Below are 27800 nucleotides of genomic sequence, written 5' to 3'. Positions count from 1 at the left end.
TAGGAGAGATTGGGGAGAACCGAGACAGGGGATGGCAGGACAAGGGGGGGCAGGTGGTTGGAGGGGGAGCGGGTGCGGCGGTGGTCAAGCTGTTGTAGATGTTGTCAATTTTGCGTTGGAAGAAAGAGAGGAAGGAGATGCAGTTGTCTACTGTGAATGACTGGGTGGTGGTGTTCAGGGGGCGGAGGAGTTTGTTTATTGTCGAGAAGAGTGCTTTTGGGTTTCCGGAGCCAGAGTGGATAATTTGAGAGTAGTAGGCAGAGCGGGCGCGGGAGAGGGCATCTTTGTAGTGTTGTATGTGGTCCTTGTAGGCTTGGGAGTGAACTGTGAGACCCGTTTTATTGCGGAGTCTTTCAAGTTGGCGAGCACGAGTTTTCATCAGGTGGAGTTCAGGGGTAAACCAGGGAGCAGAATGGGTGAAAGAAACTGTTTTGGTTTTTACAGGCGCAAGCTGGTCAAGGCAGGAGGAGAGAGTGTGGTTGTAGTAGTCAGTGAGGTCGGAAGGGGTGTGGAGGTCAATGAAGGGAGAAGTGGACATTTTTTCAGAGAGTGTGGATGAGAATGAGGTAGGTGAAAGAGCGTTTAGCTTACGGAAGTTGATTGTGCGATAATGCCTTGGTGTTGGGGCGGGGATGTTGATGGTCAGAGTGATGGCTAAGTGGTCAGAGAGGGTGAGGTCGGAGCCATAGAGATGGTGCAAATTTAATCCAGTGGAGCAGACAAGGTCCAAAATGTGACCACGGATATGGGTAGGAAAGTCGACATGTTGAGTGAGGTTAAAGCAGGTGAGTAAATCAGTGAAGTCAGTGGTTATTGTGGAGTCAGTGGAGTCCATGTGGATATTGAAATCACCAAGGAGGAGGATTGAGGGGGAGAGGGAACATAGCTGGGTCAGAAAGTAGGAGAAGTCAGACAGGAATGATGGGTGTGGTTTGGGAGGGCGGTAGACGACAGCCATGACTGACTGCGTGTGACCAGAGAGTTTTAAAGCCAGGTGTTCAAATGATGGAGCAGATGAGATGGAGATGAGGTTGGTCTTGATGTCTTGACGGTGGATAACGGCAATTCCACCACCTCGGCCCTCCGAGCGTGGTTTATTGACGTAGGAATATCCACTGGGTGTGGTGAGGTTGAGTGTGTAGTAGTCCAGAGGTTGTTGCCAGGTTTCGGTGAGACAGAGAAAGTCCAGTTTGTTATCCAGGATGTATTCGTTCAGGATGAGGCATTTATTGTTGAGGGACCGGGTGTTGAACAGGGTGAGCTTGATGTTGTTTTGAACAGCAGGGATGAATTCAGGTGATTTAGCCAGGGTTCGTAGGCAAGAGGTGCGATCGTGTGGGTTGCTGTGACCAGGTGCGCTGGGACGAAGAGTGAGAGTGCGCTGAGCCGACCAGAGGACGGGGATGGAGTGACCTGATTGCAAATAAACAAACTTGCGACCGGAGCCACGGTGAATGTACCTGGGTCGTCGGAGGAGTCCATTTGATTTGATGGCAGAGATGCATGATGGGGTGGAGCGGGTATTGAGCAGAAGAAGCCTTGCGGCGGAGTACTTCAGAGCCATGCCAGGCAGGAGCGAAGGGACGAGTACGAGGCCAAGGTCGAGGAGGCAAAGCGGCTAACGCAGCGGCAAACGACTGCAGCCGCTAATCAAGACCACAGCGGCAAACAAGGCCACAAGGCCACCGGCAAACAAGGCCACGGACACAAACAACGGGAGCGGGCCTTTCGAATTCCGTATTCCGTACCATCAAAAGCAGATTCCGTTATCCAGCCGGAGAACACGCGGCACGTGCGGGTGTGAAAAGGCAGGACAGGTGTGAGATGTCAGGTCAGAAAGGTAGAAGCAGATCCTGTACATCCATCCAGTCGGAGAAGCGGCGAATATGCAACGCCAGCGTCCTCTCGCAACCGAACCCGGAAATTCAATACATTCAATACATGTTTAAAAATACATTTAGTCAGTGTAGTATACTGCTTCACTCTACCAGGTGAGTGCCAAGGGGTATTGCTCCTATGATTACTGTTATTGTAAAGGTATTGATTGTTCCATGCCATTTGATGGGGAGAGCCGTGATCTCGTAATTACGTCCGATACCCATGGTGGATGGACATTATTGTTATGTCGGTCGGTCAGGCATATATAGATCCAGGTAGATCTGCATAGGTAGGTGCTTCGTCTGTCGTGCTAGGGAAACCTCACTTGTAATAAGTTATGTTAGCCCGGTTTGTCGGATTAAGTGTGTACCTGTGATCATACGAGGATGATCGGGTGGGTGATAGGTAGAATAGGGATAAGGCTAACTCCCTGGTATGTCAAACCTCTGTGATCATTCCGGTGTCCCTTATGGCAACACATCACATACATTAGTTAGGCCCATTAGCACAACACGAATTAAATTTCCCTCCGCCACAAGACGATAAAACTGACCGAAAAGACAAACAACAAGCGGCCGCACAGTGGTACACCATGGCGACCAGACATTAACCAGGCAGGCTGAGAGCCACACCCAGGAGAACTCGTGATTGCCAGGAAGGTGAGGGGCGAGCAACACCAAGAGCACCGATTGGAGAGTAAAGAAGGACTTGTGATTGGCCACCGACCAATGGCTTGACACAAAGGGCAAAAAGTGCTCGGTCAATGAGAGGCGACCAACGCATTCGGAAGATTCGAGAAGAGAGCTGACGTCACGTGACGGCGAGTAAAACCTCTCGCTTGCTGACATTTTCTCTCTTCCCTTTGCCCTCTTGCTCTGGACTGTCCCTGTGCGATGGAGCTCTTCCCTTTGCCCTCTTGCTCTGAACTGTCCCTCTGTGCTGGACCTCTTCCCTTGCGATCCAAAGATTGCCTTGCCTGTTGGACCTTGGAGCGCCGACGATCCTCTTGCCCGGCGTTCACGCATGGGACCTCGCGGGTGATCGCGCGAGGCTTGCCGGCAGCGGCGGACGTTGGCCCGGCAGCGCACGAGCGAGAGGTGTCATCGAGGCCTGGTCGCGCTGATGGCCGAGCAGGTCCCGAGGATCGGCGCCGTGCCTGGACTGCATGCTTGGGGCCTGAACGACGAGCCTGAATGGACCTGACACTTCCAGACAGATAAGCTCGCATTCACAAACACAACAAAACGGTTATTTTATTATTCATTCCCCTGTGCTTGTATTCGAAGTGAGGTGTGCGAGATCCCGATTTCAGAACATTCTTTATTTATCGTCGCGTCCATTGTTCTCAGGTTCCATATTATAAATTGTTCTTTTTTTGTACATAAATTCCGTTTCGTGTGAGTTTAATTTCCTGCAGATTGAAGACTGCCCAGCGAGATCGTGTCAGGTAAATCTCGCCGCTTCTTCCTCTTTCCTTCTTTACATTGCGCATATGTATAGCGAAATCCGCCATTGAACGTCACCTCAGAGTTAAAGGTCGCTTTGGCCACACGCGATTTCCCCGGTCTAAACCGAGAGTCAATCGCACGACATTATGTTTTCAGCCATGTCTGTCTCTCTGTGAACAGGATATCTCAAAAGGTTATGGATGAATTCGGAGGAAACTTGGTGGACGTGTTTAGTGTGTGTCAAAAACGAAATGAAATAGATTTTGGCGAATACCTGGATACAGATACGAGGCGTTTTTAAGTGATTCTTCACATTTGAGAGATGGGATCAAAAACATTATATAGCATGATATCTCAAAAAGTTGAGGGCAGATTATGACAACATTTGGTGGATGAGTTGGTTATGCAACAAGAACAAGCCGATTCGATTTTGGTTCAGGTCTAGATACAGATTCAGATTCAGCCTATCAGTGGGATAGAAAACGTAAACAGTTGAGCCTGGCAAAGGTATGTGCTCTACCGAGTGCCGTTCTGGTGTCGTTTGAGAATTATTGTATGAAGTTCTGCTGCAAAGTAGGTACCAAATTGGACGAAACTTTGAAATGGAAGGAACAACGTATACAGTGTTGCTTACTAAGGGGATTTCCCTGCAAAGCTGCACATTCCAGTCATTCACCTGTTGAAAGAACTCCTCAAGCAATGAAGAGGTCCACCGATGGTGCAAATCCCACACCTTAGCCGGATGACTGATGTCTGCAGTGTGTAGCATGAGTGACATCGCCTTGGGCTTGTCGAGGCTGTAGGCCAACACACACAAATGAACAATCACAGCTTTATCATGAAAATAGTCAGGAAGGTGTACCTCAATGCACAAAACTCAGCTACCTTTTGCATGCTCGTACTGAAAGAAAGAGAAACAAGTACAGATACATTCAAAGTACACCGCCCCCATGCCAAATAAATAAATATCCTCCGGCGCGGCATTGCCGGGGCACCTTTGGCACCCGGCAATACCGCCGTGTGGCTCATAGAGACTGAATTGGTTCGGAGAGGTGTACAATAATTGATTGATTGCATAATTAAAATCAATAAATAATAATCATAAATTATTTTCTTAATCAATTGGCTAATAGCATACCGAAACCACCAGTGCTTTATCCGAAGCTGTAACGTAAAAAAAAAAAATTAAATAAGTCATTAATAGGAAAAAAATAAAAAAATTAATTGATTAATCAATAAATCAAAAATACCCTTTATAGCAACATCACTTGGTCACTGTCCTAGGCAAATATTACCTACCGAGCTCAAAAGGTGCCTGAGATATTCCCCAGATGAGAAAGAAAATAAATAAATGATTAATAATGAAAATAAATAAATAATGATCATAAAATAATGAAATAATGAATCAATTGGCCAATGGAACACATAAACCACCACCATTTCATCCGAAAGGGAAAAGGGAAACGCGATATTTACAAGTTTGAAATGGAAGTGGAAATGGAAAAAAGTCATTAATCAAATAATTAAATAATTAATCGATTAATTGATAAATCAATAAATCAAAAATAGCCTTTACAGCCAAATCACTTGGTCATTGGCATGTTCAAATGTCAGCTTCCTAACTCAAAAGGTGCCTGAGATAATGGCCAGAAGAGAAAGGAAATGTATAAGTACCGTCGCGTGACTCCCCCTTGGTTAAGACCGGGAAATCACGGATAGCCAAGGCCAGGTTTACCTCCAAAGGCGTTTAGTTCAAATACGGATTTCATTATGTATGCACGAGAGGAAGAAAGAGGGAGAAGAAGCTGGAAGCTTTTATCTGACACGATCTCGCTGGGCAGTCTTCAAAACCTGCAGGAAATAAACTCAAACGAAAACGGCTTTTATGTACAAAAATAAACAGGTTTATTCTGTGGAACCTGAGAACAAGAACGCGACGGTAAATAAATGTCTTAAATCGGGACGTCCCCACACCAGACTTAAACACAAACAAATGGGGAGGATAACTGCATAAAATAAATAGTGTGGGTTATCGTGCACTCAGCTCAACTCGCTCGGTGTGTCGTCTGCAATCGTCCAGTCCGAGCGCGCACTCCGGTGTTGGTGGGAGGAAGGCCGCAATCCACCTCGTTCACATGCTGCTTGGCCTCACTGGCCATCCCACTCACCGTGGCCATGTGGTGGTCCAGCGGCAAGCCACCCTCGTCCACGCGCAATCGCTCGCGATGTCCGGAACCAAAGGAGAGAGAGTCGATGGTGGAGGAAGGCATAAGAGGCAGCAGGAGAAGAAGGGAAGAGAGTCCAAAGCGAGGAGAAGAACGTCCGGGCACGAAGGGATCCAGAACCAGAGGGGGTCCAACATGAGAATAAGGTCCAAACGAGAAGCGATCCAAAAACGAGGAGGGATAAAATGCCGGCCAGCCAGTTCTTTTATTGGCCGTCTCGTGACGTCAGCTGTCCTCTCAACCAATCAGCATGCCGCTTCTTACTTGCCCCTGACATCATCGGTGGTACCTGGCCAATCGGCGCTCTGCTTCCCCCTCGGCCTTCCTTCCACCAATCAGTGGCCAGCTTCTTACCCATGCCTTGACCAATCACGAGTCCCTCCATACACTAGCCTTCCCGTTGGTCGACACCTGGCCCAATGGTGTGATCTCCACATCAACCCCTCGACAAATCCATTGCGAGGTGGGCATGGCCTCAGCCAGCCTGAAGAATAAGTGTTGCTATGCAAGTTGGTGATGTAGCTGGCTGTGGTTCTATTGGCAGTGCCCCGAACTGGCTTCCGGTGAGTTTTATTGGGGCAATTATTAATTAGGGTAACTAATGGGCACTGGTGATGGTTTAAAAATAGTAGGGTTAACTACAGAGTTTTCACACACAGGGGAATTAACATAATCCCTACACTAGTTAACACGCCCAATTCCTCGTAATCAGGACAAATATACACCTAATCTGACATTCGGGCTAAACGGGTCCTTGACTTCTGTAAATCGAAATGGTTCTTCTTCTTCATGACAGTTGTAGAATGATACCTACACATATCTACCTGAATATATATATTTCACTCTACCCCAAAATTTATAATAGTACTTAATTAATCAATAATAATGAAGTAACTAATCATTTAATTGATTTATCAAAAAAAAAAAATACCGTTTTTGACAAAGTACTTAGTCACTATTGTGCCGAAATTTCAGCTTCCTAGCTCAAATGATGGCTGAGATATTGCCCGGACAAACAAACAAGAAAACAACCAGAGTGAAAACTGAGTACATTTCAGTGCGCGTCATTGCCGAGCCCCCTTCGGTGCCCGGCAATGACGTTATGCAGCGCCTGGAGTCTGGAGATGGCATAGGAAAGGAGCGGTGTACAACAAGTACAGATACATTCAAAATACACCGCCCCGATGCCAAATATTTAAATATCCCACAGCGTGACATTGCCGGGGCGCCTTTGGCGTCCAGCAATACCGCAGCTCATAGACACAGTATTGGGAGGGGGACGTTGGACAACATATCCTTTGGCGTCCGCTGATGCTGCACTGTGTGGGTTGTGTACAAATGCACTTCTGAGGTAAATGTGTATAAATGCTACTTCGGAGAGCGACAACGGCAGGCAACTAAAGTACCTGTCGATGTCACCGTGCAGCACCGAGAAACAGAATTGGGAGGCGCTGGTGTACAAAAAAGACCATAACGATTTGGTATTATATTTATTGAAATGACGGAAGTTGTCAAATTGTCCACATTTTCAATGCATAGCAAAACTAGAACGCCACTCAGTAGAGCGCATACTCCCGCCGTGGGTCAAGTTGGAATAGTACGATTTCACAAAAGTTTGAGGGAGTAGTTGAGTGACAACACAAGACAAGACAACACAAGACAAGACAAGACAGACACTGCACAGATATATAGTTAGAATATATAGAAGATAATGTTTAAAAAAAACAAGGCAATTTCACTTACATTTTCGGATTCAGCATACAATTCTACATAAGTGAGTGTATTTTGAGACATGTGTGACTTCAAATAAAATTGTAAGCCAGAAAAACGTTCGTTTCATTCCTGAGGGATACAACATGTAAAACTGGCCCAAACGTGAAAACAAAACTCGCTCATTTTAAGTCGTACAAGCTAATGCGACCACTCATTCTTCTGGGAAGAATCCCGTGCACATGCTTGTCACACTTATAACTCACCTAAGTCTTTATAAGTTCATCAAATACTGACACCGCGATTGACATTCGCTGAGGTAAATGTTGATAATGATATCTCTTCTGAGGTAAAAAAAAAAAAAAGAATAATAAAAAAAAATTGAAAAGCATTATACGTATCAAACGATACATTTTATGAAACGGGGAAACTGAATACACACTTTGGTAGTTTTAAAATGACAGAATATGTCTTTATTAGAAGAAAAAAAAAGAACCTTGAAGACGACGCCGCTAATAAAATACACCGCTCTAACGCATAACCACGAGTTTAAACTACATTTACAACAAATATGAAAACTATTTTCATATCACAATGTTAAATATAGAATATATAGAAGATAATGTTAAAAAAAAAATGAGCCCTATCTTCCAATGGTAAAGAAATCCTTCAAAAAATTCCTGGCTCCGGAATAATATCCTGAGCTTCACCAAAAACTAATCAATTCTTCCTTATCCCAAGGGCAATCATCCCACCAACTTTCATCCAAATCCGTTCAGAACTTTTCCAGATATCTTGTTCACAAACACACGAACACACACGCACACGATCGAATGCATTACTCCCTGGCGGGAGCAATGAGTCATATGTTCATCAGTAGAGCATAATAACAGGTATAAGCAAACACAGATAACAGGTAACAGCATACACAATACATAAGCCTGCAAAAATGGTCGTAAATTCAAACAATTCCAGAACCATGGTGGTATCATGAAGAATCACAGACTGTGTTTCGAAACATTTTTGTTTTAGAGCAAACGTCTCGTCCATCATGTACACGATTGGTATAACCACATTCAGTTTCTTAATCCTCTTCAAACATTTACTTTCTACATAACTCACAACCCTTTACTTTCCACATAACAACAACTATATAACTGGTAGAAAATCATACTGATCTAGCTTTGTGGTCACCATGAAAAATAGTAAAGTGTAGCGTGGTGCTACGCACGCAACTTGTTTGCCAACGAAGGTAAGCCACAACGCGTAGGGTCAAAAGAGTCTTTATTCAATAGCTCAAACTGTAGCACTGACTCGCTCGGGGCTGCGCACCCAGTGTATATCCCGAGGCCACGCCTACCCCTCGGGCATGGCCGACACCCTCTTGGTGCGCGGATTGATGTCACCGTGCCAGCGAGCCATCGTGTCCGCCACACGCGCCCCCCCAGAATTCCCACGCACCTGAAGGGTCAGTTTGCAGGGCAAACGGATGACCCGGCCGAAGCGCCCTCTGGCGGCTGGCGGCGTCTGGGATGCCGGGATGTCATCTGGGATGCCCCCGGCGGCACCTGGGATGGGTGCAGGACCCGGGGGGGGGGGGGGCGTGCCGGTGGGGCTGGGCGGTGCCGGAGGTCCGCCCGCCGGGGGGGCGGCCCCGACGCGGAGGCCGAGCCACTGGCGGGGGGTGGTCCACGTCGAGGTGGGCCGGCGGTCCACGGAAACGCGGTCAGGAGTACCGCCGATGTCGAGGGTGAAGTGTTTTGCCCCGGTCTCCAGTACGCGGAAGGGCCCGTCGTACGGGGGCAGCAGCGGTGTCCGGTGGGTGTCGTGGCGGATGAACACGTACTCCGCTGTGCGAAGCTCCGGGGCGACGTGCGTTGGCGGGCACCAGTGGTGCGCCGTCGGCACCGGGGCGAACCTCCGGGCGGTCTCCAGCAGTGCGGAGCGCTGCTGCGCCGTGGTGCCGTGGAGTCGGGGAGGAACTCGCCCGGCACCCGCAGCGGTTGTCCGAAGACCAACTCCACTGTGGATGCACGCAGGTCGTCCTTGGGTGCCGTCCGGAGGCCCAGCAGGACCTAGGGGAGCCTGTCGACCCAGCCGCCGTCGCGGAGGGTGGCCCGGAGCGCGGCCTTCAAGGAGCGGTGGAAGCGCTCGCACAGGCCGTTGGCCTGGGGGTGGTAGGCCGTGGTGCGGTGCAGCTGGACGCCGAGCCCCCGCGCGACCGCCCCCCAGAGCTCCGAGGTGAACTGGGGGCCGCGGTCAGATGAGATGGCAGAGGGGGCGCCGAACCGGGCAACCCAGGTGGCAATGAACGCCTGCACGACGTCCGCCGCCGTCGTCGACGCCAAAGTCACGACCTTCGGCCACCGGGTGGTGTGGTCCACCATGGTGAGGACGTGGGTGAAACCCCGCGAGGGGGGCAGAGGTCCCACCAAGTCCATGTGAACGTGGTCGAACCGACGTTCGGGCACCGTGAACGGGGCCAACGGGGCCTGGGTGTGGCGGTGCACCTTCGCGCGCTGGCATGCGAGGCACGTCCTGGTCCAATCGTGGACGGCCTTCCAGAGGCCATGCCAGACGAACTTGTCAGCGACCAGCCTCTGGGAGGCCTTCGTGCCCGGGTGGGACAGGCCGTGGATGGCGTCAAAAACCCGGCGGGCATGATGGGGCGAGGCCGCCCGAGGGAGACGTCGCACAAGAGGGCCGTGCCCGCGCCGTCGAACGGCACCTCGGTGACGCGGGGCCCGTGACGGCGGTCCGCAAGGCCTGGACGTCGGGGTCGGCGGTCTGGTCTGCCGCCATCCGGGCATAGTCGATCCCGAGGTGGACCGCGTGGGCGACGGACCGGGAAAGGCAATCCGCCACCGGGTTGGCCTTTCCCTGCGACGTGCCGGATGTCCGTCGTGTACTCGGACACGGCCGAGAGGTGACGCTGCTGCCGGGCCGACCATGGCTCGGCGACCTTGGCCATCGCAAAGACCAGGGGCTTGTTGGCGACGAAGGCCGTGAACGAACGGCCCTCGAGCAGAGGGCGGAAGTGCCGGACTGCCAGGTGGAGCCCGAGCAACTCGCGGTCGAAGGTGCTGTACCGGCGTTCGTGCGGGCGAAGCTGCCGGCTGAAAAATGCCAGCGGTTGCCAAGCGCCACGCACCCATTGCTCGTGCACCGCACCCACCGCGTAGTCCGACGCGTCGGTGGTGAGGGCGATCGGTGCATTGAGCGCCGGGTGCGCGAGCATGGTGGCGTTAGCCAAGGCGAGCTTTGCGCCCGCGAACGCCGCGTCCATCTGCTCGGTCCAAACAACGTCACCTTTGCCCGGCTTCCCCTGGAGGGCCTCGTGCAGGGGGCGCAGGAGCTGGGCGACGCGGGGCAGGAAACGGTGGTAAAAGTTCACCATGCCCAGGATCTCCTGGAGCTCCTTGATCATGCGGGGGAGCGGAAACCCCTTTACCACCTCCACCTTTGCCGGTAAGGGGGTGGCCCCATGCCTGGTGACGCAGTGCCCCAAAAAGTCGATTTCGGCGACGCCGAACCGGCACTTGGCGGGGTTTACGATCAGGCCATGCTGGCCCAGGCGTTCGAAGAGCGTGCGGAGGTGGCGGAGGTGCTCTTCGTGGGACGCGCTTGTGACAAGGATGTCGTCCAGGTAGACGTAAACGCAATCCAAGTCGCGCAAGATGCTGTCCATCAACCGTTGGAACGCCTGAGCCGCATTCTTCAACCCGACGGGCATCCAAAGAAACTCGAAGAGGCTGAATGGTGTAATGATGGCCGTCTTCGGTATGTCCTCCGGCCTGACGGGGATCTGGTGGTAGCCGCGGATGAGGTCCACCTTAGAAAAGAAGGACATTTTCACCAACCGGGCGGAAAAGTCCTGAATGTGAGGGACCGGGTAGCGGTCGGGGGTGGTGGCATCGTTGAGGCGGCGGTAGTCTCCGCACGGCCGCCATCCCCCGCCGGGCTTCGGCACGATGTGCAGTGGCGACGCCCAAGCGCTCTTGGAGCGCCGTATGATGCCCAGCCGCTCCAGCGTAGCGAACTCCGCCTTTGCCACCGTGAGCTTCGTCGGATCGAGGCGGCGCGCCTGGGCGTAGACCGGTGGCCCGACGGTGGGGATGTGATGTTCCACCCCATGCTTGACGGCTACCGCCGAGAAGGTGGGCCACGTGAGGGCCGGGAAGCTGGCGAGGAGGCAGGTGAATTCGTCCGCTGCCGGAAGCGTACAGACCAACCTCACCGGAACCGAACTGCTCAGCACGCAAGCAAGCGAGCTGAACGTTTCGGCCTGGACGAGGCGTCTGTTCTTCACGTCCACCAACAACCCATTTGCACATAGGAAGTCCGCACCGAGCAATGCCATGGGCACGCTGGCGGTTACGAACGTCCATTGAAAGCATTGCCCTCCGAACCGCAGGGAGAGGCAGCGCTTCCCGAATGTGCGTATGGGTGTACCGTTGGCTGCAAGCAATGCGGGGCCCCGGCCCGCGGTTCGCTTGTCGGACGTGGAGGCGGGGATAACGCTCACCTGTGCGCCTGTGTCGCAGAGGAAGCGACGCCCGGACAAGGTGTCCGTGACAAAAAGGAGGCTGCCGGAAAGGCCGATGCTCAAAGCCGCTACCGAGCGCCAGCCCGGGAGTTTCCCGACTTGCCAAACGAGCACGGCGGGCAACAATTCCTAGCCTTGTGGCCAAACCTGGCGTGGAAACGGCACCAGGTTTGCGGCGGAGGCGGAGGCCGCGGCTTTCGCGGTGGTGGTGGGCGGGGCGTGGCGGCGGCCACGAGGTGTGCATCGGCATCAGCCTCGGGATCCACGAGGTGTGCATCAGCTTCGGCCTCGGGATCCGCGACGGCCGCACCGAAGCTCGCCCGCGTGTCACAAGCCGCGTAAAACTTGTCGGCCTCGACGGCCAGAGCGCGGGGTTCCTTTATTTTGGAACTGGCCAACGCGAGGCGTACCTGTGCCGGTAGCTGGCGTAGAAAGAGCGCCCGGAATAAAAAAATCCGGGGCTTTGTCACCCAGCAGCGAAAGCATGTAGTCCATCCGGACCAATGGTCGTGTGTCGCCGAGTTCGGGAAGGTCCAGGAGGCGGTCGGCCCGCTCACACTCTGTGAGGCCGAACGTGGCGATGAGGAGACGCTTGAGCGCCACGTACCTGTGGTCGGCCGGTGGGTTCCGCAGGACGGACACGACTCGGGCGGCTGTGCCGGGCCCGAGGGTGGCGATGACGTGGTAATAACGCATCTCAACCGCCGTTACGCCTCGAAGTTGGAACTGTGCCTCGGCCTGCACGAACCATACTTCGGCCTGAGCTTCCCAAAACTCAGGGAGCTTCACCGCTACCACGTTGTTGGCCATGGCGCGTTCTGTGGTCAGCGACGGCTGAACCTAAAGGGGTCACCAATGTAGCGTGGTGCTACGCACGCAACTTGTTTGCCAACGAAGGTAAGCCACAACGCGTAGGGTCAAAAGAGTCTTTATTCAATAGCTCAAACTGTAGCACTGACTCGCTCGGGGCTGCGTGCCCCGTGTATATCCCGAGGCCACGCCTACCCCTCGGGCGTGGCCGACACCCTCTTGGTGCGCGGAATGATGTCACCGCGCCAGCGAGCCATCGTGTCCACCACAAAAGCAACGAAAAACAAATGTAAAGGGAAATTTCGAATCCAATAGGATATGGTCTAGTTGTCCTCCATTTATATGTGTCATGGCTTTCAAAGCTTGAACACACCCAGTACTTTCACAAATGTACTTCAAATGATCTTCCTTATGTGTAAGACCTGAGAGAGAATCCATATTGAAGTCACCCATTATAATCTTTGCATTTGAATTGCATTCAGGTGCTCCAATGAAGTTAGTAAGATCTGCGAGATCACTCTTTCATATTTTGGGTGAAGGTAGAGGAACATAATTAAGGCTACATTTAACTTACATCTGATTATTTGACCTTTTCCTGAAGCTAGTTTAAAGCCTGAGCATGAAAGCCAAACTAAATCTGTATTCTTTTTCTTGTAAATGACTAATCCCATTGATTTGACGAAACATCGATTGTTTCAACTATTTCGAAATCTTCAAGTGCAATCATTGAATTGTCTACATCAGGTCCTAGTTTGGTCTCAGCTTTGCACAATAAATCAGAAAACCCTAAATTATTATCTTTTCTTAAACATTCAAGATGATCAGCATTTTGCAAACCGTTAATATTGATATATGAAACCTTGTAATCAGTTAACACCATATCATCCTTTGAGCACTCGAATGCCTTCTCATCCAAAAATTTGGGTGAACATTCATGAACAGCAGATGCTTCCAGTCGAGCTAATTCTTGTTTTACAGATGGATGACAATAAATATAACCTCTTTGAAAATTCTTCAGAAACACACCTTCTAAAGTTCTTGAGCGACTGACAGCAACAAAGAAACAACCATGTTGTCTTGTAAAACTTTGACATTTTGTTGTGTAGTCGACCATAACTCTGTCTCTCGTGATTCCTTGTGCTGCATTGCAGGTAATGGCATATGCAAGTACTAATGGATATTGAGTCCGCCGAAAACTTACTCTCTCTGTTGATTTTTTCCATGTTACAATCTCCTTCAACGGCTTTATCGGTACTGCATACCTGTCTAGGCTACACTTAGCGTTGCAGATACTTCTTGTCATGACACCGGTATCATCATCAAACCTACACCAAACAATGCTATTTTTGGTATCCACATCAACTACATAACCAAATGTGCCATTAGTTAGCTTGTCAACTTTATTGATGTTGCTTGTAATTTTAATAGGTGCACCACTCTTTAGGTGAAGAAGATTTGGAAGACCCTTGAGTTGTGTTTCGTTAGCTTTGCCGAGATCAGGCATAGCAGAACTTTTCTTACTTGGAATATATTTTGCTGGTAAAATATACGAATCTCCATGTAGCCTCTGAATCTGTTCATCATTATAGGCATCCTTGACCTGATGTGTTTTTGCAATCAAAACTTGCTTCCTATCTTTGTACCAAGCATTTTCATTTCTCGTTGGACATTCCTTAACCCGACATTTGAGGACCTCTATGTCTTCATATGTTACTTCGTCCCTACCTATACGTGTCTGAAGTTCAGAGAAAGCAATGTCATCTTCAGATCTCATTTTCTGCGTTAGCATATACATTCTGATGTATCGTTTCCATGTATTCACAGCTGTAAAATTTACACGTTCTCTGATTGTAGGTGTTTCAAATATTCGCTTGTCTACAACAGGTGGTAGTTGTAATAAATCACCAGTTATTATTATGCTCAAACCTGCAAACGACCAGTTCACTGGTAATTCCCTATGTGTTGCAAGGGGCGACTAACAGGGTTGGCCGCAGGAAGGGCATCCGGCCATAAAACATTGCTTCAAAAAGGGGCCATGGTGCCCAAAAAAGGCCAACCCCTGCTCTGCGGGGAAAAATGGCCTCTAAAGGTGGTTCTTCCTCTTCTTCTTCTTCTTCTTCTGCAAACGGTCCATCTTGTATTCCAATAATCTTTTCCAACCTTTGATTTATCTTGAAAAAACAATTACCTCCCACCATACCTATTTCAACAAAAATTATTATCTTTACATGCAAGAAGTCTTTTTTTTCTCTTTTTTTTTGCATACAAGATAGAGGCTCGTGAAAGAGCTAACATTAATCACACAAAAAAAATCAAACAGACACATAAAACAAATAATAAGGAGAGCGGTAGACAAGATGGGGAGAGAGGGGGAAGCACACAAACACAACATTTGAGAGCAGGGATATCAGGAGATCTGTGGGAGGGAGAGGGCTTGGCGGGAGAGGGTGTGGGAAGGGAGGGGGTGGGAGAAGTATAAAACATATGGACACTGCAAGGACTTCCAGGAAAGAAGTTGGCATTTCAAAAAAGTGTATCTGGGGTGAATTAGCGGGGGTAGAAAATATCAAGGTTTTGGATGGGGGAAGATAAGAGATGGTGGTGATCAGCTGTTTTAAAGACCTGGAGGGAGGTGTGTGATTGAAGAGAGAGAGGGAGTTTGTTCCAGAGGTGGGAGAAAAGAGGAATGAAAGAGTGAAGGTGAGCAGAGAGCCGAGATTTTGGCAGTTTAACCATAAGACGGTTGCTGGCAGATCTTGTGCGACCTGCAGGAATATTTGGGGAACAGAGCACAGAGCCGGAGAGGAGTCCTTAGAAGACAGAAAGACCACCAACCTGCCTGCGGTGAGCAAGTAAAAGGCCCTCAGAATCAGGTTCATCGCGGGAGATTCCAATGATTCTGAAAGCTTTGGTTTCAACAGCGTGAAGCCGAGCTAGGTGTGAGGCATGAGCACCGGCCCAGAGGGGAGCACAGTATTCCATTGAGCTGCGGATGAAAGCCTGGTATGTGGTGAGGAGCTCAGGTGTGTCAAGGAAGGACTTTGCATGACGGAGGATGCCCAGTCGGCGACTGGCTTTGGAGGCCAGCTTGGAAATGTGGTTTTTCCCAGGAAAGATCATGACAGATAGTGAGACCCAAAAGCTTGAGTGACAGACCTTCTTGGAGAGGATTATTGAGAAAGTAGATGGGAGGGTTATCGAGTCGGTCTTTTCAGAGAGACATAGTAAGAGTGTGAGTTTTGTCAGGATTGAAAGACATGTCCACTTGTTTGACCAATTTGTGATTTTATCCAGGTCTGCAGAGAGGTAGGATGCTGCAAACTGCCCATCTGAGGGATGAGGAATGGAGCAGCAGAGAGTGGATTCATCAGCAAAGAGATAGAGACGATTTTCCAGAGAGTCGGAGAGATCATTGATGAAGACCAGAAATAGCACAGGGCTCAGAACACTACCTTGGGGAACTCCAGCCAGAACAGGAAGAGGAGATGAGAGAAATCCATTCAGGGCCACACGTTGCCTACGACCAGAGAGGAAGTCTGCAAGCCATGCATGAAGAATTCCATGGATACCATAGGAGGAGAGTTTGGAAATCAGAGCTGGGTGCCAGACCGTATCGAAGGCACGTGATATGTCAAGGGAGACAGCTCTGATTTCCTGTTTGGCTTTGAGGACCTCCATCCATTGTTGAGAGAGCATGTCCAGAGTAGAATGACCTGGCCTGAATCCAAATTGATTATCAGAGATCAAGCCATTGGAGAAGAGGAAAGATTTGATATCCGAAGCAGTGATGGATTCCATGACTTTGCTGATAATTGGGAGCAGGCTGATTGGTTTGCAGTTGCAAGGATCTGTTTTGCACCTTTTTGTGTAAAGCGGTGATGTTGGCTGATTCCCAAGATGATGGCAGATGACCTTGAGCAAAAGAGAGGGTGAAGAAAATAAAGAGAGGGAGGGAAAGAGTGGAAGAACAGGATTTTAGGACCCGTGGGCTGATGCTGTCTGGTCCAGTTGCAGAATCAGAGTCCAGGTTTGACAGAAACTTCTCCACCTTGTCGGGAGTGAAGGACACAGAGTCCAGGAGCAGCAGGGTACGACTGGGTATGGTGGGTACAGAGAGGGATGGGTTTGGGACACAAGATTTTGATGCAAACACAGAGTTGAGGCATTCGGCTTTGTCACGTGCTGTGTCTGTCGGCTGTGTAGCCATTTGAGGTAAGGGAGAGGATGGAGGGGGAACAAATACCAGAAACAGATTTGACCAGATGCCAACAGGATTTGGAGGAGTGAGACAGGTTTGAGAGTTCAGTCTTGAGAGTAGAGAGATGGTGTTTCCTGGCTCTCCTGAGAGTGGACACACGCTTGTTCCGAGGTTGGTGGAAGGAACTGAGATTGCCTTCAGTTGGATTAGCCTTCCAAGAGGCAAAGGCAAGTTGTTTCAGGGCAACTGCCTCACCACAAGATTCAGTGTACCATGGATGGGAGGAAGGGTAAGCCAACTGAAGACGATATGGGATAAATCTGTTTATGAGAGAGAGCAGTTTGCTTTGGAAGAATTCCCAGGATGAGTTTATGTCAGAAGCAGGAGAGATGGGAGACCAGTCCAGATGATTGATGGCTGCTTGAAGACCGTGCCAGTCGGCCTGAGTGAAATGCCAGACTCGTCGACGCTGAGGAGGCTCTCTGAGAATGGCCAGAGAGATGTCCACTTTAACAAGCACATGATCAGAAGAACCGATTGGAGCAGAAGAAGAACAGCAGACATTTGCAGGAAAGTTTGCTAGCTTGGCCTCACTTGAAAAGTTCAGAAGTCGTTCAAAGTCTTCACCACCCATCATTTTCAACTTCCCATGGATCGTATCCCCTGATTTCAGGTGCTTGGGTGCAGCAGCTGTTGGTGACATTACCAAGAGGAGCTCCTTGTTTAGATCTACACCTGATTTCATGTGTTTCGCCCACAGTGCTTGAATGAGTGTATTGATCAGGTACGTTTTTCCAGTCCCAGGATCACCACTGATGTATAAGCTGAACTGTTGGTCATCTGGCATCTCAATCAAGTCATCAAATATTTTACGTTGTTGCTGATTTAAAGAGTTGATGTTTTTGTTTAGCTTTCGTCTTTCTTCAATATTGACAGATTTTCCATCATAAATCCTTGATGCCTTTTTCATAAAATCAAGAATTTCCTCATTAGTCTAGTAGGAAGACTAGGTCCCCCTGCACCCCCCGGAGATATACTTCTAATCAGTGTTTCTAGATTGGAAAAAATGTGTAGAAAATGACTAGCTATGGCCCCAAGCTGAAAAAATGTCCCACATACCATTTTTATGCAAATTACTGCTGCCATTATCAAAAAAACGATTTTTGACATATCTCAGCCAATATTGCAGATAATTGAAAAATGAAGGTGTCTAGACCCATGTTTTGAAGGGCATAGATCATGATAGAACTATTCATAACATGATTACATGTGTCTATGGTATACTAGTATGCATATTAATGCTGTAATTACAAAATAATCAGTTTTACAAATGATAAGGATACGTTAATACTGCAGATAACTTAACATGGTACATAAGGGGTCTAAACCCAGGTATTTTCAAGGTTAAATGTCAACAAGATGCTCCTGAGTCTTGCATAGGGGCGGGACATTGGCAGTAACATTGGTACCACTCAACTTTTCTTCCCACCATTGACTTTGTATTGCGAGAGATTTTCACTTGCTTATTTAAAGGTTTCTCACCCAGCCCACGTAAAATCTACCAACTCCTGCTGTTAACTCCCAAACATATTTTTTTATGTTATCCAATCACTGGCCTGTACAGTCAGTTTGGGGCATACCAGAGATGGTGCCGAACAACCACAGCACGGGCACAGTTCTATGAAAAGACCCTTGAGATGGTGGATCTCATCGATGACCCAGACTGCCCAAGAGCAGGGAGACATCGTGAACTAGAGAAGGCAGAGATCAGAAAAGGCGAGGAGGCCGTTCAGCGAACCCTAACTACTATCAAGAACTTCACCAATCCGTTCACCATCATTGATAAGGACAAACTCTACTGCCTGGCCTCTGGTGCTCCCGTCCCCATGGATGTTGAGATGGATGTGTTACAAGCAGAAGCTGTGGGGAAAGCTGCGAAAGCTGACTTCATCAGGCGCCTGGAAAGCGGAGAACCTGAGAGCTTCTTCAACCCAATCAAGAGAAAGAAACTCAAGACCATGGAGGCTAGTAACAAGAAGATCACACTAACATCCTCACAGGGCAAGGTAAGGATGTAATCCAATACCCAAGTGCTTTTGTATTTTATGTTGTATTTTTAAATGGCGTCCTGTACATGCTATATTGAGATACAAGATTGAACTCCAAATTTGTTTATTAAAGACAGTGCACATCAATGAACAATGTAAAGATTGTAAATATGCCAATTTATAGCACATGAATAATTTTCACCTGTAGTCCTTCCTGTAGTACATATCAACCAATCACCATTTATCATTCCAGGTCATCCAGTATCAGGAGCAAAGCAACCTTGCATTCCTGCTCCTTGTCAAGTCTCAGAGTCAAGATGAGCCATTAGACCTGGGAGAACTCATGAAGTACTGCCTGATGCCAGTGCCTCCTAGCCTTGGGACACCAGATGGGTTCTTCTGCAAAACCAACAAAGCCTCCATTCTGCACTACCTTTTAGAGGACACCACACCACAAGATCTGCAATACCCCAAGGATGCCCTGTTCATCCAGGATGGAATGGCGCTGCTGCATACCCTTGCCAACCTTCCCCCAACATGTGGTGAGATATGCTTGCAGGTGCTTGATCAGATGGTGGCCAAGCAGCACTTTCTGTTCTCCACTGACAGTTACCATCCTGAGTCAATCAAAGCGCAGGAAAGGCTGAGGCGGGGCAGCTCAGAGAAGATCATTCTGGCTGGACCAGCAACCAGGAAGCCATATGACTTCAAAATGTTCCTTGCAAATGACGACAACAAAAAGCAGATGTGCCAGCTTCTTCTGAAAGTGTGGAGTGGACAAGAGGCAGCTACCAGGCTGGAGAGAACAGAGATGGCTGTGCTGATCGTGGAGGGGAAGGCCCACCAACTTGCCTCAACGAATGGCAAGGTAAAATTGAAAGCCCTTCGTGAATGGCGATTCAATTTGTAATTTTTCCTGAAAAAAAGGTGATTACCTGTGATGTTTGTCTAGATCTGAAACTGGCAGTGACTGGTGATTGAAATGCGGTGCCTTTTTGTGTTTCAGGTCGAGGTACGTGAACTCCCCACGATCTACAGCAACCAGGAAGAGACTGATACCAGGGTGGTTCTGTACCTCCATCATGCTGCTACCATCGGATACAAGAACGCTGTAGTCAGAACACCGGACACAGACATCCTCCTGATCCTGCTCCACCATGCCCACAACATCAAGCTGACGGTGTACCTGGATACAGGGTCAGGGAAGCATCGCCAACTTGTCAACGTCTCTGAGCTGGCAGAATCCCTGGGAGAGGACTACTGTGCCACTCTCCTGGGGTACTATGTGTTCAGCGGAGAAGACTGCACCAGTGCCTTCAAAGGGAAGGGAAAAGTCGGGCCCTTGAAAAAGCTGGAGAAGAATCCCAGGTTTCACAGGGCATTCGGTGAACTGGGTGACAACTGGGATGCCAACCCTGAGGTGGAGAGGCAGTTAGAAAAATTCACCTGTGTGATGTACGGCCAGAGTCGCGAGTCATCAGTGGACATTGTCCGTGCCAAGCTGCTACGAAAAATGGTGGGAGAGGACAAGACCCTCACATCCAAGTCCAAGGTTGATCTGGCTCGCCTTCCTCCATGCCAGTCTGCCCTGAAGCCGCACATCCAGCGTGTGAACCACCGCATAGCATTGTACAAAAGAGCCGATCAACCTATCATCGAAAAGCCAAAACCTTATGAGGAGCAAGGATGGATAAGGACTGATGAAGGACTGTTGAAACCAATGTGGTCCAGTGGTCCCATCCTACCAACCTCACTGGTGGATCTTCTGAACACAGGAGAGCACGAAGAGGAGGAGGAAGAGGAAGGAGAAGAAGAGTTTGACTCTGACGATTTCGATGAAAATGATGATGACTGACTCAGTGTAGAATCACTAATGCTAATGATGTTTATCTAAAACAAGCAAGAGAAGAGTGGTCACATTGAGTGCTAGGACTATTTTGACAGTTGTAATATTTAGAAAAATAAAACTTTGTGTTAACGTCTGTGTAGACGGACCTTAATATGAGTCTATTATTTCGTAAAACTGTGATTATTTTGTAAATAAAGCACTAATTAGCATACTAGTATACCATAGACACATGTAATCATGTTATGAATAGTTCTATCATGATCTATGCCCTTCAAAACATGGGTCTAGACACCTTCATTTTTCAATTATCTGCAATATTGGCTGAGATATGTCAAAAATCGTTTTTTTGATAATGGCAGCAGTAATTTGCATAAAAATGGTATGTGGGACATTTTTTCAGCTTGGGGCCATAGCTAGTCATTTTCTACACATTTTTTCCAATCTAGAAACACTGATTAGAAGTATATCTCCTGGGGGTGCAGGGGGACCTAGTCTTCCTACTAGACTACATTTGTTGTTGTTTCTTCTTCAACATATTCACCCGGTTCCTCTACTTCATCATCGTCAGTCATATCAAAATTCTCAAGCTCAACCAAGAGGTCCTTATTTGACTCAAATTCCTTCTGCTTATTATCAACCTCTTCATGAACATCTCGGTATTTACTAACTATGCTGTTATAATCATGTATTTCAGCAACTTCATTTCGGAAGGGACAGAAAAGCATCATTAGTGCCTTCATGTAAGAACTCTCATCATCACTGCTAAGGAAGTATCTTATGATAGCCCTTCTCTTTCGCTTTCTGAGTGTCCCCATGTTGTTCATTAAGACAAGAATGCCAGCATGTGATTCACATTTTTCATCCTCAACATCAGAATTATCATCTTCCGGAATATTGTCCAAGTTATTGTCTTTCTTGTTACCCCGATTATAAATGTCATAGTCACTTGTGAACTCTGCCAAGGTCAATTTGTCAAGTGATGCTGGCCTGTTTTCATAATATTGCACGATATTTGGGTAGAATATGTCGTCATTGTCACCAAGATCTTCAATGTTTGCTTTTAGCAGGCCGTCTCTTTTAGCAGGTGGAGCAGTGTTTATAAACTTCTGTTTCCTTGAGAAGGCACAGATTTTGTATCCACAAAGACGGTATATGAGTTCCTGGAGTGACACTTCTCTTGTATCATCAAGTACCTTCCCCAGCTTCTTAAGTTTCACATCTTTTGAGTCTCCACTTCGAGATGATTGCTCCTCAATTGCTTGAAGCAACTTGCTTTGTCCCGTCTCGGCTTTCAGTATATACCCACAGCAATACTCTGCGACACTGTAAGGATCACTAACAGCTTGAAAGTCCATATTTGCATTGTCTGCTTCTAATAGGCTTGGATTGAAGTTATTAATGAAAACATCTTGGCATGAGCGTTTGTAAAAAAAACTTGTAACTTTATTTTGGTCACAGTCGACCTTGGAGCCTCTAGGTAGACCTCATATGGCATGCCTAACCTATCCAGGGTTTCAGGAAAACTCATGGCTAAGAACTTTGAGCGACATTCAGAACCATATGTTTGTCTCAAGATGTATTTCTTTATCTTGGTGGCATTGACTTTAGCTGTCTTTATATTTTCAACAGGTGTATCTTTGGAAAATGCCTCGAGCACTGTTGTCCTCATTATGGGATATTTGGGGAAACCAAAGCGACATACTGGTAAAAGGAGCTCCTCACCGTTCTCTTTTCCATCTAGTGCACCATGACCTTCTGTCTCTTTTATTGTTATTAATTTCCGACCTTTCTTCTCGCAGGTAAAAGTATGGTTATGTGTTTGGTATTTTGCTATTAGATTATTAATACCAGCGTTGTCTGATTTAGTTTCCTTAGTTGTCTTAATTATGCTGTCAATGAAGGTTAGGAAACTCTCTTTTGAGGACTCACTGTTCACATCAACAGCTGGTGGAGGATTACCTGCCTCATCAGCCAACCAGAGCACACAATGGGCATGCGCACTTCCTCTTTGCTGAAATTCAATTCTGTAAAAATAGTCAACTACCTTGTACTTTCCTAAGCTACTAGGTTTCTGTAATGCCTGCAAAAGTGTTCTAAACCTTGCATCGAAATGGTGGACAACATCTACTGGGTATTTCTTGAGAAGCATATACTTCTGTTTTTTGCTCAAGCCTTCAACTTCCTGGGTTGCCACGTGTTTATTCTTTTCCTTTTCTAATAATGCCTTCATTAGTTCTATCCAGTTGAGCTCATTTGCACTCTTTGTGTAAAAGATATGAGGAGACCCCAATTGACGAAGCATGGCAAAAAGCTTTTTCTTATTCTCTTGGAAATAGGGTGCTGTACCTCTCACATTTTAAAAAGCCTTAAAGCCCAAGTCTGTTCTTTCCATGTATGCCCTGTCCATGTCCTTGATAGATTGCTTTGTATATTTAGTTCTATCCATTTTGGTCTTTCTGAAGAATGTTACACGCGATCTCTTTATTTCAAGGTGCTTCTTTGACATGATATAAGAAGCAAATATACAAATAATCATTAATGTATCGACGGTCTATTCCATTAAGCCTTTGTTTGATGTAATTGCTAAACATAACCCCTTTGTCTACATATGTTGATAAGTAGCCTCCAATACCATGAGGAAACAAATGAGGGAAAGCTTTTTCCTCAATGTTAACAACATCTTTCCAGTTTACAAATTTACCTTCTGCAGTCGGTGCCAATACAACTTTCTTCCAAGGTGTTGAATAATTATTTTCAGGTGTAGTTGTCTGCTCATGAGTCAGAATTAACTCTGCCACCAAGTCAGTAGCTCCATTTGCTCTATCAGTTTTAGTGTTGAATGTCTCTAACATTGTGTCCTCGTTAATTTCTGTAATAAAATCAGGAATATTGGCATCACTGCTTCTTTGTTACTGCTGGCTTCCTTGAGATGGGCTTCTTTCTGCAGCATCTGTGTTCTCTTCACCATTTTGAATAATACCTTCATCCTCATCAGTTTTACCTCCTGAGGCATCTTGGGCATCTCTATTAGCAAGTGCTTGTGTGATAAAGTCATTCAACCTTCCTCCATCAAATACTTCTTCTTTAAAAAGAGGATTATGCAGTTAGAAGTAATTGAAATATTCTAGAACTTTGCTCTTCGATATCACCTCCTCTACGACACTGCCTTTGTAGTTTGGCTTTCGTTTCAGGGAGATTGGTATAAATTCCTGATTCCGGGGCAATATTTTCTCCATTGACTGCTTCACATCAGCTTCAACTGTTATCATTGGCCCCCGCACTTTGAAGTCTGGTGATCTTGGCAAGTGAGCAATTCTGATGAAGGGAATGATCAGTTTCAATAAGAAGGCCTCGCATTTGTAAAGTTTCATAGACTCATTTTCAAATTTGTTTGGCAGATTGGATATAATGAACTCAAAGGCTTTCTCATTGCAATTTGGAACTCCACCTTTTTTTATTGTATCCTTACATGCCTTGCATACATAATAATTGCCATCCATGGATACAGTCTGATCATCGATTGTCAGCTTACTTAGCTGTTCTCCATGGAAAGTTGTCTTTGCTCCCTCAAATATTATTTTAGTCATGCTGGACTTTGGGCGATATCGGCACTCTGACACACATATGTAATTCATTGAAGTGTTTTCAATAAGCTTTTCTTTGCAAAATTCAAAGCCTAATAACCTCTGATGTTGATTCCGATCTCTCTGTCTTTCAAGTCTTTTTCTCTTTTCTACCTCATTTTCTGCAGCTATCCGGTTTTGATCACGAGATTTTTGTTCTTCTAATCTTTGACTTTTCTCTACCTCAGTTTCTGCAGCTATCCGTTTTTGATCACGAGATTTTTGTTCTTCTAATCTTTGACTTTTCTCTACCTCAGTTTCTGTAGCTATCCGTTTTTGATCACGAGATTTTTGTTCTTCTAATCTTTGACTTTTCTCTACCTCAGTTTCTGCAGCTATCCGTTTTTGATCACGAGATTTTTGTTCTTCTAATCTTTGACTTTTCTCTACCTCAGTTTCTGTAGCTATCCGTTTTTGATCACGAGATTTTTGTTCTTCTAATCTTTGACTTTCCTCTACCTCAGTTTCTGCAGCTATCCGTTTTTGATCACGAGATTTTTGTTCTTCTAATCTTTGACTTTTCTCTACCTCATTTTCTGCAGCTATCCGTTTTTGATCACGAGATTTTTGTTCTTCTAATCTTTGACTTTTCTCTACCTCAGATTCTGCAGCTATCCGTTTTTGATCACGAGATTTTTGTTCTTCTAATCTTTGACTTTCCTCTACCTCAGTTTCTGCAGCTATCCGTTTTTGATCACGAGATTTTTGTTCTTCTAATCTTTGACTTTTCTCTACCTCATTTTCTGCAGCTATCCGTTTTTGATCACGAGATTTTTGTTCTTCTAATCTTTGACTTTTCTCTACCTCAGTTTCTGTAGCTATCCGTTTTTGATCACGAGATTTTTGTTCTTCTAATCTTTGACTTTTCTCTACCTCAGTTTCTGCAGCTATCCGTTTTTGATTATGTGATTTTTGTTCTTCTAATCTTTGACTTTTCTCTACCTCATTTTCTGCAGCTATCCGTTTTTGATCACGAGATTTTTGTTCTTCTAATCTTTGACTTTTCTCTACCTCATTTTCTGCAGCTATCCGTTTTTGATCACGAGATTTTTGTTCTTCTAATCTTTGACTTTTCTCTACCTCAGTTTCTGCAGCTATCCGTTTTTGATCACGAGATTTTTGTTCTTCTAATCTTTGACTTTTCTCTACCTCATTTTCTGCAGCTATCCGTTTTTGATTATGTGATTTTTGTTCTTCTAATCTTTGACTTTTCTCTACCTCATTTTCTGCAGCTATCCGTTTTTGATCATGAGACTTTTGTTCTTCTAATCTTTGACTTTTCTCTACCTCAGTTTCTGTAGCTATCCGTTTTTGATCACGAGATTTTTGTTCTTCTAATCTTTGACTTTTCTCTACCTCAGTTTCTGCAGCTATCCGTTTTTGATTACGACATTTTTGTTCTTCTAATCTTTGACTTTTCTCTACCTCAGTTTCTGCAGCTATCCGTTTTTGATCACGAGATTTTTGTTCTTCTAATCTTTGACTTTTCTCTACCTCAGTTTCTGCAGCTATCCGTTTTTGATCACGAGATTTTTGTTCTTCTAATCTTTGACTTTTCTCTACCTCAGTTTCTGTAGCTATCCGTTTTTGATCACGAGATTTTTGTTCTTCTAATCTTTGACTTTTCTCTACTTCAGTTTCTGCAGCTATCCGTTTTTGATCATGAGATTTTTGTTCTTCTAATCTTTGACTTTTCTCTACCTCAGTTTCTGCAGCTATCCGTTTTTGATCATGTGATTTTTGTTCTTCTAATCTTTGACTTTTCTCTACTTCAGTTTCTGCAGCTATCAGTTTTTGATCACGAGATTTTTGTTCTTCTAATCTGTGACTTTTCTCTACCTCAGTTTCTGCAGCTATCCGTTTTTGATCATGAGATTTTTGTTCTTCTAATCTTTGACTTTTCTCTACCTCAGTTTCTGCAGCTATCCGTTTTTGATCACGAGATTTTTGTTCTTCTAATCTGTGACTTTTCTCTACCTCAGTTTCTGCAGCTATCCGTTTTTGATCATGAGATTTTTGTTCTTCTAATCTTTGACTTTTCTCTACCTCAGTTTCTGCAGCTATCCGTTTTTGATTATGTGATTTTTGTTCTTCTAATCTTTGACTTTTCACTACTTCAGTTTCTGCAGCTATCCGTTTTTGATCATGAGATTTTTGTTCTTCTAATCTTTGACTTTTCTCTACCTCAGTTTCTGCAGCTATCCGTTTTTGATCACGAGATTTTTGTTCTTCTAATCTTTGACTTTTCTCTACCTCAGTTTCTGCAGCTATCCGTTTTTGATCACGAGATTTTTGTTCTTCTAATCTGTGACTTTTCTCTACTTCAGTTTCTGTAGCTATCCGTTTTTGATCACGAGATTTTTGTTCTTCTAATCTGTGACTTTTCTCTACCTCAGTTTCTGTAGCTATCCGTTTTTGATTATGTGATTTTTGTTCTTCTAATCTTTGACTTTTCTCTACTTCAGTTTCTGCAGCTATCCGTTTTTGATCACGAGATTTTTGTTCTTCTAATCTTTGACTTTTCTCTACCTCAGTTTCTGCAGCTATCCGTTTTTGATCACAAGATTTTTGTTCTTCTAATCTTTGACTTTTCTCTACTTCAGTTTCTGCAGCTATCCGTTTTTGATCACGAGATTTTTGTTCTTCTAATCTGTGACTTTTCTCTACCTCAGTTTCTGTAGCTATCCATTTTTGATCATGAGATTTTTGTTCTTCTAATCTGTGACTTTTCTCTACTTCAGTTTCTGTAGCTATCCGTTTTTGATCACGAGATTTTTGTTCTTCTAATCTGTGACTTTTCTCTACCTCAGTTTCTGTAGCTATCCATTTTTGATCACGAGATTTTTGTTCTTCTAATCTTTGACTTTTCTCTACCTCAGTTTCTGTAGCTATCCGTTTTTGATCACGAGATTTTTGTTCTTCTAATCTGTGACTTTTCTCTACCTCAGTTTCTGCAGCTATCCGTTTTTGATCATGAGATTTTTGTTCTTCTAATCTTTGACTTTTCTCTACCTCAGTTTCTGCAGCTATCCGTTTTTGATTACGACATTTTTGTTCTTCTAATCTTTGACTTTTCTCTACCTCAGTTTCTGCAGCTATCCGTTTTTGATCACGAGATTTTTGTTCTTCTAATCTTTGACTTTTCTCTACCTCAGTTTCTGCAGCTATCCGTTTTTGATCATGAGATTTTTGTTCTTCTAATCTTTGACTTTTCGCTACCTCAGTTTCTGCAGCTATCCGTTTTTGATTACGACATTTTTGTCCTTCTAATCTTTGACTTTTCTCTACCTCAGTTTCTGCAGCTATCCGTTTTTGATCACGAGATTTTTGTTCTTCTAATCTTTGACTTTTCACTACCTCAGTTTCTGTAGCTATCCGTTTTTGATCACGAGATTTTTGTTCTTCTAATCTGTGACTTTTCTCTACCTCAGTTTCTGCAGCTATCCGTTTTTGATCATGAGATTT

At 46.1% G+C, this 27800-nt stretch overlaps 2 protein-coding genes across 2 annotated transcripts in view; one reads left to right on the top strand and one right to left on the bottom strand.

Annotated features, from left to right (window-relative positions):
* LOC137430930 (dual specificity calcium/calmodulin-dependent 3',5'-cyclic nucleotide phosphodiesterase 1A-like) overlaps nucleotides 1–27800 on the bottom strand; it is a 400001-nt gene that overhangs the window by 62666 nt on the left and 309535 nt on the right. Inside the window, exon 11 of the mRNA XM_078782637.1 lies at nucleotides 4003–4123. Coding sequence (XP_078638763.1) covers nucleotides 4003–4123 — 121 coding nt within the window. The remainder of the gene's footprint in view (nucleotides 1–4002; nucleotides 4124–27800) is intronic.
* Nucleotides 19402–20851, top strand: LOC137438669 (uncharacterized). Its single transcript, XM_068133907.2, has 2 exons — nucleotides 19402–19731; nucleotides 19870–20851. The coding sequence occupies exons 1-2, from the start codon at nucleotides 19435–19437 to the stop codon at nucleotides 20716–20718; spliced, it is 1146 nt and encodes a 381-aa protein (XP_067990008.2). The 5' UTR covers nucleotides 19402–19434; the 3' UTR covers nucleotides 20719–20851.

Source organism: Myxine glutinosa, chromosome 7, assembly GCF_964187855.1.
Source record: "Myxine glutinosa chromosome 7, kmMyxGlut1.1, whole genome shotgun sequence".
NCBI classification, from domain to species: Eukaryota; Metazoa; Chordata; class Myxini; order Myxiniformes; family Myxinidae; genus Myxine; species Myxine glutinosa.
The sequence above is the reverse complement of the archived record's forward strand: the minus strand, read 5'-3'. Positions and strand labels throughout refer to the sequence as shown.

What these genes read in the sequence shown, in the direction of transcription:
- LOC137438669 (XM_068133907.2), top strand. Translation starts at nt 19,435, where the DNA reads ATGGTGGCCAAGCAGCACTTTCTGTTCTCCACTGACAGTTACCATCCT. An exon ending in TTGCCTCAACGAATGGCAAG is followed by an intron (nt 19,732 to 19,869) that starts GTAAAATTGAAA and finishes TTTGTGTTTCAG; the next exon opens with GTCGAGGTACGTGAACTCCC.